The 14,557-nt window shown below is 40.6% G+C and overlaps 1 protein-coding gene across 1 annotated transcript in view; it reads left to right on the forward strand.

The window, feature by feature from the left end:
* The first annotated feature begins 1,445 nt into the window (after positions 1-1,445).
* FOXK1 (forkhead box K1) overlaps positions 1,446-14,557 on the forward strand; it is a 45,327-nt gene continuing 32,215 nt past the window's right edge. The window contains exon 1 of the mRNA XM_072418880.1: positions 1,446-1,871. Coding sequence (XP_072274981.1) covers positions 1,504-1,871 — 368 coding nt within the window. The 5' untranslated portion in view covers positions 1,446-1,503. The remainder of the gene's footprint in view (positions 1,872-14,557) is intronic.

Below are 14,557 nucleotides of genomic sequence, written 5' to 3' on the forward strand. Positions count from 1 at the left end.
GTGTTAGTTGCAGCAATAATAACCCCCGGGTTTGGTGTTAGTTGTAGCAACAATAACCCCTAGGATCAGTGTTGATGGCAGTATCTATAGCCCTCTGGATTGGTGTCAGTGTCAAATTAACCTCAGTGGATGAAACAATAACCCACAACATTGGTGTCAGCATTGTATACCCTCCTAGGGTTGGTGTCAGGGACAATAAATAAGCCCATGGTGTTGATATCATTTCCTGCATTATTAACCACCAACATTGGTGTCAGTGGCAGCATTATTACCCCCGGGAGTGGTGTCAGTAGTCACAATAATAACTCCCAGGAGTGGTGTCAGTGGTAATATAATCCCCTAGTTCCCCTATCAATGGAAGAAATATTCACCACCCCTGGAAGTAGTGTGAATATTTTCACCCAGTGTCAGAATCTTGCCATCATCCCCAGGAACAAGCAGCATTGGTTACTTTCCTTAGTGTATATGTATTAGTGTATAAATCCCGGTGTGCCCCCTAATATAAATGTATAATGAAGTATATGGGTATATGGGAATGCTCCCCTAATATAAATGTATAACGGAGTATAAATATATAATGAAGTATAATGAAGTAAAAATGTATAATACTATACATTCATAACTATAATGGAGTATATGGGTATATTGGATTGCCCCCTAATATAAATGTATAACGGAGTATAAATATATAATGAACAATATGGAAATGCCCCCCTAATATAAATATATAATGAAGTAAAATGTATAATATAAATATATAATGGAGTATAATTAAGTATTTGGGATTGCCCCCTAATATAAATATATAATGAAGTGTAAATATATCATATAAATGTATAATATAGATGTATAGTGAAGTATAAATGTATAATACAGATGTATAATAAAGTATAAATGTATAATATAGATGTATAACAAAGTATAAATGTATAATATAGATGTATATTGAAGTATAAATGTATAATATAGATGTATATTGAAGTATAAATGTATAATATAGATGTATAATAAAGTATATGGGTATAATATAGATGTATAATAAAGTATATGGGTATAATATAGATGTATAATGAAGTATAAATGTATAATATAGATGTATAATATAGATGTATAATAAAGTATAAATGTATAATATAGATGTATAACAAAGTATAAATGTATAATATAGATGTATAATAAAGTATAAATGTATAATACAGATGTATAATAAAGTATAAATGTATAATATAGATGTATAACAAAGTATAAATGTATAATACAGATGTATAGTGAAGTATAAATGTATAATATAGAAGTATAATAAATTATAATAACGTATAAATGTATAATATAGCTGTACAATGAATTCTAGTGAGGTCTCTGTGATTGCCCCATGGTGTACCTGGCCTGAGCTCACACCCCTCCTCTTGCCCTCCATCTCCCTCCGCTCCGCCCGTGTACCCGCCCGCTGTTACTCAGTTTCAACAACCAAAACAATCGCAGCTCGCTGTGGCCGCGGCCGCCATGGAGGCTACAGAGGACTCCGGGGTGATCGCATTGCTGTCCCTGCGCTCGGCGCCATGCAGCCCGGTACAGAGCCGGCGCTCCGTGCCAGACTTAGCGGCCCCCGCCAATGAAGGGCCGGTGCTGGCCCGCCTGGAGGGCCGAGACTTTGAGTTCCTCATGCGGACCCCGTCAGTGATTATCGGACGTGACTCCAGCCAGGGCTCGGTGGATGTCAATATGGGCCGCTCCAGCTTCATATCCCGCCGACACCTCGAGCTCAACTTTATCAAGCCGCACTTCTTCCTGCGCTGCCTCGGCAAGAACGGAGTGTTTGTGGACGGGGCCTTCCAGCGGCGGGGGGCTCCCCCCTTACAGCTCTCCAAGCAGTGAGTGGGATAGGGGAGAGGCCTAAATATTGGGGGGGTGCGACCTCTAACAAACTTCTCTCTCTACTTTGCAAACTTTGTAACAACTTATTGAATGAGCAGGAAACTTCTGCGTGTGTACTGTGTAATGTGTGTACCGTGTGGTGTGTGTACCGTGTAATGTGTGTGCCATGTGTGTTGTGGGGAGTTGCTGCCGTGTGTGTGCCAGCTCAGTGCTGTAATGGGTGATGGAGTGTTTCCGTCCCAGCCCTGTGCACATGGAGGCGGCAGTACGATCAGTGCTCAGAGTACAGGCCGTGTACACACACACATACACACACACATACACACACAGGCCGTGTACACACACACATACACACACACACATACACACAGGCCTACACTGCCCGGCAACACTCACATCCTGCACTATAATCACTGACAGACATTACTGTCTGCATACAACTCTATTCACCCCTCATTCACCCACTTCTCAATACATTCACTGTTATTATATCCCTCATGGTTGGGTTTACCTCACATTTATAGCTTGCCTGGTAATGTACTATTAATATTATAGCGCCAACATATTACACAGCGCTGTACAATAAAAAGGGGTTATTATTTTTTTCCATTGTACATAGTGATACCTAAGATATATGTTGCAATGGTTATTTACATGCACATCCAACACGCATGTTTACTTTTTACTTTATTGCTGTCACAATGGAGCTAAATAGCCCTCTATGTGATGGCTTAATGCAGATGACTCTTTAACTCCCCTAGCGTTCTAATTCTCTCCATATTTCGATGCAAAAAGCGATACATTTATTTTACATTGTAAGCCTATAATTCTTAGGCATAATTCACCAAAATATGTCCAATATTTAATAAATTTAATAATAAACTTAATAAAAAAAACCCACAAATCTGGAAAAAAAGTAGTGAAACCTGTAATATAACTGTACAGTAGCATGTATGTTATATAATTTAATTATATATATATTATATGAAGATTTCTTTGTATTGGACTCAATACAGCTATTTTGTATTGAATCCAATACAAAATTTTTTGATTTTCCCACTGCTCGTCCTGCCTGCACCGACGCATGCACTGACATCACCGGTAAACCCCGAAAATTGTCCCTGCAGTTCACGTCTGAAGATCGAAGGGGAAGGATGTGTCCCCAGGACCTGTGAGGACCAGCAGGACGGCAGGGGACGCCGACGGAACAAGGTAAGTGTTTTTTTTTTTTTTTAAGGTTTAAGCGACCCCAAGTGTGACTTTTTGCAGGTAAAATCCACCCCGAGTCACACTCAGGAATACCGCTAGGGGGGTTAATGAGAAATCAGGGAGTCTGTTAAACCCCTAATGTCTCCATCACACTGTCACTGAGCTGAATAAGTGAAAAACGTTACCTAAATCTTTTAGACTAGGTACACGCAGCTGTCATGTCACACCTGTAAACCCAGAGCGCTATTGCTACCGGTGCACAGAGGTGATCAGGTCTGTGATTCTTCCTCCGTGTACCCTACTTGCCACCCTAAATGAGATTTCTCCAAAAGAACAGAACTCTCGGGGCAGATACCATTCTTCCAGTGATGGAAAGGATTAGCAGTGTTCAACCCAGAAATTTTTTTGAGCCGGGTGGGAAGAAATTGTAGGTGGGTGGCAGCCCCAGTATTGTGACCCAACTCTTCAGTAAACATCCAAAAACAGCCGGGTGGGTGCTGAAAAGTGCCGGGTGGTGTGCCCGAATAAAAGTGACTAGGGAGAACACTGGATTAGGTAGCTTTACGGCTGCTATGTTCGCCACTATTTGAAGTTTTTTGAGGCGTTAATTGGTTGTGTAAAGAAACTTGTTGCTTTAGTGCCTAGGAGTTATTTCATGCTAGTAAAGCTCAGCAGCAACGGGTAATGATCGTACAAATGTACTACGCTCTAAAGTCTTATTATGGCTGACAGCTCACAACCTCATATGGACTGAGTGGTGTCAACCCTACCTAGTTTTCCCTAGCCAAACTGCTATGTGATAAATGTGTATGTTTTGTGTAAATGTTGTGTGAATCTTGGGTGAAAACATTTAAAAAAAGACTGGTAGGACTTCTAAGAACTGGAAGGAAAACCTACTTTTTATAAGACTTTTTTGTGTCTGGAGGAAAAGAAGTTTAAGCTCCGGATAAGGAAGGGATTCTTCACTGTAAGGTCTGTGAAAATATGGAATCAGCTCCCTCAGGAAGTAGTTTTGGCAAGTTCTATAGAAAGCTGGATGATTTCTAGAAGCACAGAATATACCCGGGTATTAAAGCTTTAAAGTAAAGATAACAGAGACTCTTGATTCAGCGAAGATCCGATTGCCTCATAAAATCGGGAAGTTTTTTTTTCCCTGTTGAAACAAATTGTACCAAGGTTTTTTTGCCTTCCTCTGTAACAACCGTGCCCATTGGGTTTTATATCTGCAGTGCTCAACCCAGAGTTTTTTTTTAAGCCGGGTGGGAAGGAGTTGTAGGTGGGTGGCAGCCCCTGTTTTGTGACCAAACTCCTTAGCAACTACCCAAAACCAGCCGGGTGGGTGCTGAAAAGTGCCGGGTGGTGCACCCAGCTAAAAGGGCCCGGGGAGAACCCTGATCTGTGATATGTTTATTTCCCTAGTGGTTGAACTTTATGCACTTATGTATTTTTTTCAACCTAACTAACTGTATAACTATGTAAAACAAGCCAGAAAGTGAGCAAAGGACACAAGAGCATTTTTTGTTGCACTTTTTAAACAGATAACAAAAATCTTTTCAATGGTATGCATAACAGTTTCATTGGAGCAAATAAGAGAAGTTCATTTTTGTGTTTACTTAAACTTTAAAAAAGTCTCAGTCACCAGACCATTCATCCTTCTTACCATGGGATTACATTTTCTATATTTTTTAATGCATTTGCATGCTTTTCTACCTGTAAAAGCCTCCATTGTGTAGAATAATCAGATCTTGCAGAAGTTATTTAAGGGGCTGTAGGGAGCACAACTGTGAAAATATTTAAAACTAAAAAAAAAATCACACTTACCTTTAACCCTGCAGATTACTCAATGGCGCTGATCCTTACCACTATCCAGTTTTCCTGGAAATCCTTTTTGTCGGTCCAGGCGCTGCCATCTTCTATCCTCTCTTCCATCTTCTTCTTGCTACGTCACCCGATCTCGCACTGTGCGGGTGCAATGTTGAGTGACTTGGGTGTTGTGCAGGGGAAAAAAAGAGAGCCGATCTCGCTGCGCATGTGTTAGACCGGCATCTCTTTCCCCTTGGTGGAAAAATATTCAGCTAGAGCCTCCTGGCATGCGTGGCGTAGGTATCCCAGGAGGCTCTGTTATCCCATTACGTCTTGATCGTTGTGCCGATCAAGACTTAAAGGGGTGATGCTGCACCCTTTAAAAAAAAAAAGAAATTGACTTTATTTGGAAGGGTTGTCTACCCTTCTATTGAAGGTAAAAATGTTGAGCTTAGGTCTGCTTTAGGTCACATCATCTGCATTATTTCATTCATCTGATCTACGTCTTCACATGAATGAAATAGTTATTACAATGCAGCCAATCATTGTTTGTTCTGTTTTTGGAATTACATTCTGCTAGTGTCATTTTACACACTGATTTGGCTTTTACAAGCTCAAGTTCCCATTCACCAAACAATGCTCGAAGGGACCTGTCGGGATGCACAGTGAAATCTATTCTCCTTTATTTAGGCTTAAGGGAAGCCTCAGGTGACATGCATATACAGTATTAGATATAGCAAATGGTTAATGCAAGGTATTTGTTTGTTGTATTGGAATGTGGTACATAGTTCTAATAGGTGAAGAATAATTTCGTGATGATCACTGCATAGCTAGGTTAAAGAAAGTATCCTCCAATCCTCATTTTTATTGTTTTGTTCCTGTGAGAATTATTTTCATTACCTACTGTACAGGTGCTGTAATTCACAGAAGAAATTCTTTCACTAGACCAAAATAGTTGCGTTCTTTAATGTCAATAAACAGATTTAACCCATTAACAAAATATTGAATATATTGTAACCTAATGATGCCTAGATGTGGTGTATTTTTCTATTTGTTTTCACTTGTTGATCCTACCAGTAATATACTGCTTTTTCTAGGCTTCCTATGTTTTAAAAACGTACTCTATAAGTTGCAAAAGTTGAAAGTTATCGCTAATTTGGCCAGGACTGTCTAGCCATAAATGTCAGTAAAAAACGGTTCAGTTTTTGTTTCTAGACAATATTAATCTTGGGTAACAATGAGTAACAAGTATCTTGTGATAGCACAGCTCTCATTTGTTTCTATTGTTTTGAATGACCGTTATTGAGACTCTGTACAAGCCCCAACAGTTGACGGGTAAGGCTTTGTACACATGTGCAATAATTGTCGTTGGCAAGGATCTTTCATGATTCATTCATCTTTTGATGATTTCATTCTGCTCCATGGAGAAGGGAGGGGGAGAACGACAGAGCGGCAGCCTACTGCACGCTCTCCCACTTCACTTCCTTCCATTAAGATCGTTCGTCATCCATCGTCCATGGATCCGCCAGGACACTCGTTCGGACGATGGACAATGGGCGCTGTATACACGCCAGATTCTCGTCCGATTTCGGACCACTGCAAGTGTACTATTACAAGAACCCTATACCAACTGTAAAGCATAGTGGTGGAAATGTTAGTTTAATGTAGTTTGAAGTTGCTTTGTGCTTCTATAATTTCTGCACAATATCAAATTGAGATAGAAAAGTGAGGCTTTCTGTTTTAAAATTCAAAAAAAAAAATGAAGCACACAATCAAATCTAACTAAAGAATGATTCAAAATGAAGAAAAGGAGGGTTAGAGACTATTCATAATTTTAAAGTAATTTGGGGATTGAGACATGCAGTTTATGTAGGGACACCCATCTTCCAACTAGTTATATTTTCATAGAGGATTGGTCAAATGGACAAAAAAATCCGAGTTTATTTCAGAGAGGGGTGGGCAGTTTTTCAAACCATTTCTTCTAAATCGGGGGTAATGCCAGCTTCCAATGTCAGAGGTGTATGTACTTTTTTACTTTTTCCACTCAGTACATACTTATATCTAATTATATTTTTGTTGAATAAATTAGCCTATTTTTCATGTATTAATTACTGTATATACTTGAGTATAAGTTGATCCGAGTATAAGCCGAGGTGCCTATTTTTACCTTGAAAAACAGGAAAAATTGATTGACTGGAGTATAAGTCAAGGGTGGGAAACGCTGCAGCTGCTGGCAAGGAACTTTGCAGTCCCAGATCAGCAACAGCCATATTACAGTAAACAAATACCATAGTGAGAATTTAGTGGTTAGGTAGGTATACTACTTACTGTACCTAACCACTAAATGCTCTTTAACCTCCCGGGCGGTATGATTCTGTCTGGAAAAAGTGGCTCAAAGCACTACTGCATTCAGCCGCTGTAGTGTTGTCAGTGTAGTGCAGGCAGGGATGTAGAGATAGCTGTAGGGTCAATCATTAGTAATCTGATGTCATACAATATTATATGACAATCAGATTGCACTGTAACGGTATTTACTATCGTTCGCACTTTTGAATTTGGCGCTGAAGTGTAGCCGACAAAACTCCGGCCTACCCCCGCCGTCTTTCCGGCTTTTCCCGCCAGCAAGATATTGTCATCAGGGGACGGAGACCACTGGACACGGCTGCCAGATCAGTCGGAGGACGCTGCGGGCGTGCAGGGAAAATGTTTGTTTTTTTTCTGCCCCGAGTGTGGGTCTAGGTTACTGTTCCTAGCAACTTTATCTTACCTTGGGCCACACTCGGGGTTACAAGCCACAGGTACCTGAGGGGTCTGGTGGGCGCCACTGTGACGTCGCTGATAGTGGAATCTGCCAGGTACATATTATTTTATTGTGGGGGTTTGCAGAGGCAGGAGCGGGAATCGGCTGGCAGAGGGTGCTCTTCTGGAGTGACCCATGCACCTGACTGGAGTATAAGCTGAGGGTGATTTTTTTTAGCACATTTTGGGGCCTGAAAAAGTTGGCTTATACTCGGGTATATACTGAATGTCAATTAAGTCAATTTGTTTTCAGCTTTGTGCATTTAACTTGTGTGTGTGTGTATGTGTGTGTGTATGTGTATATATATATATATATATATATATATATATAATATTTCAAGGTGTATTTAACTGTTGGCTACTGTAAATCTGTTTACAATTCTCAGCTGTTAATGGGTAGCCAAAAAAAAACATAATTCTCAAAGCATTGGTGCCTACCCTAAATCCTAGAGAGAATCTGACGTGAAAGCGTAATGTGCTAGCTTATTTTGTGCTTATTATTATTATTATTATTATTTGCCTTTTGTAACATTTTTGTTAGATACTGTTCCCTTTAAACATCAAAAGTCAGAAAAGCTCTTTAATGCTTAATTATAATCTCTTTTTTAAGGTTCTCTTTTATGGTTGCTTCTTCCTTCCTTTTATATATTTGCCAATAAATTGTGGTAACATTTTTGAAAAAAATATCTCTTCTGTATTCCTCATCTAGTTGAGGATGACTTAAGTCTATTGTCCACTTTCCAGACTGAGCATTAAGCTATTTACCAATTTATAACATACAGTAAGGGCAGGTTCAGTGCTGATTCTTAAAGTGGAACTAAATTTAAAAAAAAAATTACTCTTTGATCAGGGCTTGCACAGAAGGAGCAGCCATAGCCTTGCGGGATGCATTACGTTGTTATCCGGGGGGGCTCTGCACTCCCAATAGGTTTTAAAAGGGTCATCAAGACCTAAAGGGGCGGTGCTGCACCCTTTTTTTGTTGCACTTTAAAAATGTCTACCCTTCTATGTAAAGTAAAAATGTGAGTTTAGGTACGCTTTAAAGAACCAGCATCTGCACATTTCACAGCTGGCGACAGTAAGCGGCATTATACTGCTCATTGCTGCCCCTATTCATTCCCTATAGGGCTGCTGCCACAAGGAGCCATATAGCGTCTCCTGGTATGAGCGAGAGGTAATCGCACCACAACCTCATCTTACACCTAAGTGTGAACCTAGTCTAAAAAGCAAACCTTTCTGGCTGCTTTTATTGTAAATTTAATCATTTTACATATTTAGGCTAAGACAGAAATTACAGTATTTACACAATTTATTTGATTATCTTGGTTTTTGGTGGTTGCCCTCCCTTTTAAGTTTCATTAACGAATTAACCAAAAATATTACTTTATTTTTTTTAGGTGGTTGTAAAGTACGCAGATGTGGTATTGATCTGTAAAGCCGTTGTATAAGTAATGATTTTTAGCAATTTCTTGTAATGTGTCACCAGTTTGTCTCTATCACATTTTTGGACATGTATTATCTTTGACCATTTCTTGTAGTATGCATACAATCTTTTAGTATGTACTGTGACATGTCAGCAATTTCTGACCGCTTTCTATGAGGCGTATGTTGTGGTCACAGTTAAGGACCCCATAAGTCAAGTAAAGTGACCACCGCCGATTTACAGTCACACTTGTCAGTTTCCAGCAGCATAGAAAACATGAAAACAGCTTGCAGGTTGCTTACATTATAGGACTGTCAAGAAAATAGAAAATTAAAAAGCCAGAGTTATTCCTTTTTTTTTTTTTTATTTGGATAGAGAAAGAGAAATATAACTGATATCAGGTTTTACTCATGATCATGGGTTCCATTGGAGATAATCTTTAAAGCGGAACTTAAGCTGGGTACACACGTGCAATAATTGTTGTTGGAAAGGATCTTTCACGATACCGCACAATACATGAACATACATTGAATTCATGTATTCATGAACAATTCATGAATACATGAGTTCTGTACGTACATCACCGTTCTGCTCTATGCAGAAGGGAGGGGGAGAACGATAGAGCGGCACCCCGCTGCACGCTCTCCCTCTTCACTTGCATTACAATTGTTTGTTGTCCATCCTCCGTGGATTCTCCAGGACGATGGGTGCTGTACACACGCCATATTCTCATCCGATATCGGCCCTGAGCCGAATATTGGACGAGAACCATTGCATGTGTGTCTGTAGCTTGAACCCAAAATAAACACACTTACATCTGTCCACCTGTCGGGAGGTTTCTTCTATCGGGTCCCGTGTAGTCCCGCTATCTGTCTTTTGCCTGGTGAAGAGGAATCGCCAGGAGTCGACATCTTCCTCTGGGTTCTTATTCCTGCGTCACTCGATCGCGCACTCCGCAGGCACAAGATCGGGTGACGTAGTTGTGGAAAAATATTGCCGATCTCTCTGCGCATATGTGAGATTGGCAATTTTTCTCTTCTGTTAAGGAAAGGGCTCCTTCTGCACATGCCCGAGATCAGGGCATGCGCAGAAGGAGCAGCCAAGATCCTCCCTGGATGCGTGACGTAGGTGTCCTGCGAGGTTTGCGCTACATCCTGTCTTGATCGCCAAGGCAATTAAAAAAAAAAAAAATACAATACTACTTTTACTTTTAAAGGGTGGTTTACCTATTTTTTAAAAATGGTTAATTTTGGGCCGGTTTGACCCAGAAGTAAGATGGTGGTTGAGGGTAGAGGTTGTATGTATCGATTACTTACTGCTCCGTGTCCTATAGCTAAAGACATATATATCAAAACCTTTTCCTTTTCTATTAGTAGCAGCTTCACCCTATGCTTGCTTTCATATTTGTATCGTTCTAATTTTGTAGAAAGCTTGTTCAGTGTCTAAACTTCACGTGCAACTAGTTGCAATCTAATGTTTGTTTTCAAAACTTCTGCACAAACAATCATTCAATCATTCCATGTGTGACATAATTTCATAGTAATCAGCAGTGTGATAATATTATCATCTAAAAGAAGTAAAACACCTTTCACTAACTCTTTACCACTCACTTTATGGCAGTATCTATTTATTATTATTACTATACATTATGTCCATGTCCCTAAAACAGGCTGCACCAAGGTCAGCACCTCTAATTGAAGCAAAATATATTCAGACATTTTATACTGCTGGAGGATACTTCTCTCTTGTTTGACTATACCTTGCAGATCATTTATGTCTACATTTTGGCTTGGTTTGTTTAGTAGAGGCAAAATGGTGCATGTTACAAAAAGCTAGGAGATTAAGAAATTATATGTGCAGATTTGGTCAAGTTTGCCTTTGTTGCTGCTAATTATATTATTCAGACTTTTTTGTTCATTGTAAATTTCCTTCAAAGCAAGATAAAATGGCCCTGTAAAAAGTTCCGTTCAAGTCTGTAATTTAATTTACTGACAAAGAAAGGGGTATATTACCTGCCACATGTCAAAGTTTAGTTCTTGGCTTGAAATTTTTATTGGATATAGGAATATTTTCAATTAACACCATTTTCATATATGTATTTTTTAGTTTATCACAGATCTCTTAAAGGGGACTTAAACTCCAAATTTTTACTTTACATAAAAAGGTAGACAACCCTTTTTTTATAAAGTTAAAATTGTATTATTTATTTAATACAAAGTGCAACACCCTTCTTTTCCCCATCTGGCACCCAATCTTGCGCCTGCGCAGTGTGAGATCACGTGACGTAGGAAGAAGAACCCGGGAGAAGAAGATGTCGGATATCAGGACGACGTGGAACCCAAATGGAAAAACCTCCCGAGGGATCAATGGATCTGCAGGAGTAAAGGTGTGTTTTTTTTATCATGGGTTTAGTTCCTCTTTAAGATGGACAATTTGCAATAGGGCAGAAACCAGACCCTTTAAAGAGTAACTATACTCAAAACTCAAAAAAACAAAACAAAAACACACTTGCCTTCAATCCTGCAGGGCAGTCCGATCACTCGGGGGGTGTCCGGCATCTGGTCCTGCGTTGTCTCGGCATCTGTCCCAGAGCCGGCGCTCTGGGCGCCGCCATCTTCATCTTCTCTTCCGGGTTCTTCATCCTACGTCACCAGACCCAGACGCGAGATCGGGTGACGTAGGAAAAAAAAAAGTTTGACAATCTCACTGCGCATGAGTGAGATCGACAAATTTTTTATTTTGGGCAAAAGGGCTCCTTCTGCCCATGCCCAAGATGCTACATCAGGCACCCCGGGAGGCTTTGCGCTCCCATTCATTCTCGACTGCCTAGGTGGCCGAGAATTGGGGGGCCGTGTTGCACCCGTGTTGCAAACTAATTCTGAGTGAAAATTCTGAGTTTAGGTATGCTTTAACCTCCTTGCAGTTAAGCCCGACCTTCGCTCGGGCAAAAAAAAACTGCAAGGATGGTTAAGCCCGAGATTTTGTACATCCTTACTTACCTGGTCCCCCTGTGCTCATCCAGCGTCGTCCTCCATCGATCGCTCTGGGCGCCGCCATCTTCATCTTCTCTTCCGGGTTCTTCATCCTACGTCACCAGACCCAGACGCGAGATCGGGTGACGTAGGAAAAAAAAAAAGTTTGACAATCTCACTGCGCATGAGTGAGATAGACAAATTTTTCATTTTGGGCAAAAGGGCTCCTTCTGCCCATGCCCAAGATGCTACATCAGGCACCCCGGGAGGCTTTGCGCTCCCATTTATTCTCGACTGCCTAGGTGGCCGAGAATTGGGGGGCCGTGTTGCACCCCTGTTGCAAACTAATTCTGAGTGAAAATTCTGAGTTTAGGTATGCTTTAAGGGTACGTATGAGATAAAAGTATATGATTGCCTTTGCCCCCACCTTGTTTGGTTAAAAGCTGCACCCAGGGTTCCTCCAGAGGTTGTGAGAGGTTCCTGGAGCAATAAGCAATTTGTGCTTCCCATTTACCACTCATATCAATGATCTTTTTTGCTATCTGTAAAGGTGACATTCTTCCCACTGGCCAGCAATGTAAAAGGTGAGCTGTGGATATTGATAAAATTGTCGGGGTTCTCTAAAACCTTAAAATTATTTCAGGGATTCACCTATGTTCAAAAAAATGATTTAGAGTGTATCTAAACCTTAGAGAACACACCTAAAATTCAACAGAACTTTGTGTACATTGACTGATCACATTCCAGGTGAATCAGAACAATGTGTGCATAGTCTTTGTTTTGTTTAGAAAGTAGCCACAGTAGTTTAAGTTGAAAAACTTGTTTTCTGCCAGCAAGCTGCATTCAATGGCCCTCGCCTTTAAAGTTGAAGCAGTGGTCTCCCTGCAAAGGTCTGAAACGTCCCCTGATTTTAGAGCAAGAGCACTTCAATCAGTAGGGGTCATAAGTGTTACCGATTATAAAACCTTGGGTCCAACTCGGCAAGGGACATGTCATACCATAAGCTAATTTTGTTATTGGATGTAAATAAATTTACCTTTTTTGCTTTGATCTTGTTTTAAAGAAGCTAAAATGCAATTTAAGTAAAATGTTTATTTCTTTATGGAAATGTTGTTTGCATAGGGCTGGGGTTCTCAGGCTTTTAATCCTGGGAGCCAAATGGGAATACTTAGGATACTGGGACCCATAATGCAATCAGTAGGCTTGATGTAATGATGGGAGTAAGGCTGGGTACACACATGTAATATTGCATGAACGAGCTTTGTACATACGGCACAGTTCTGGAGAGGGGAGAACGTTGGAGCAGCAACCCGCTGCGCTGTCTCCTCTTCACTTTTATTACGATCTTTTGTCGTCCATGGATCCACCAGGACGATCTAGATTCTTGTCTGATATCATCCCTTAGGCGATTATCGGTGGAGATCATCGGAAGTGTGTACGTAGTGTGAGTGTGGGGCACCACGGTGAATAGTGTTTCCAAATAGCAGTGGGACAATGAGAGGGGTCTAAATGGGTATGAATAAATAAAAGCTGAATCTACTTTGTTCAGAGTCAAGTATGTAATTATGTGCAGGAGTCAGGTGTATGTAACGTAAAAAGTGCAGTAATCAAATATATAGGCAGCCAACACCGCACCCCACCCCTGGTTTAACACAACCCCCCTCATTAAAGAAACCCTGCAGTACGCCCATGCACACTACATACACACTTCATACAGATGCAAACACACACAGTGTTCAACACATGCATTTTTGAAGCTGGGTAGGAAGAAGCTGTAGGTGGGTGGCAGTCCCTGTATTGTTACCTGACTCGTCAGCAAGCATCCAAAAACAGCCGGGTGGTTACTTAAAATTGACAGGCAGTGCGCCCGGCTAAAATGGCCTAGGGAGAACATTGACACGTGAGATATACACTTGCACACCTCTAGTGGCATGGTTTTGTACAAAAATGTATTTTATAGCAGCAGTGGTGTGTTACTGCACCCCGCCAACGCTAATGGGCCCAAAGCTTTCCCATCTCCAGTTAGTCTAATTTAGACATATTCAAACATTTCTTATTGAAACGTTAGTAATTTGTAGCTTCCTGTATGCATTTGCTTTTAGCACAAAAAAAGGTTTATACAGTGTGTGGTGCATTGTTGCCATCATCTAATTCATGGATAGATTAGAATTCACAGTGACGAGCTGGATCAGACTGTGATGTGCAGCGTTGACTAAACCTAAAGTGTATTGATTTATTTTGCTACACAGCAGTTCAGTGTTGTGTAAACTTAGATTTCCTAAAGTCCATGTAATCTACTTGTGCAAATGTTTATTGAACACTAGCTTAGTTGGTACTATGTAGAAGTCCTTGTTGGCAACTGTTTTGTTATCTACATATTTGGTTGAACATGACCTGATCTGTTAGAAATAAACAACAGGGTTCTCCCCAGGCACTTTTAGCTGGGCGCACCACCCGGCACTTTTCAGCACCCACC

Source organism: Pyxicephalus adspersus, chromosome 7, assembly GCF_032062135.1.
Source record: "Pyxicephalus adspersus chromosome 7, UCB_Pads_2.0, whole genome shotgun sequence".
In the NCBI taxonomy this organism is placed as follows: Eukaryota; Metazoa; Chordata; class Amphibia; order Anura; family Pyxicephalidae; genus Pyxicephalus; species Pyxicephalus adspersus.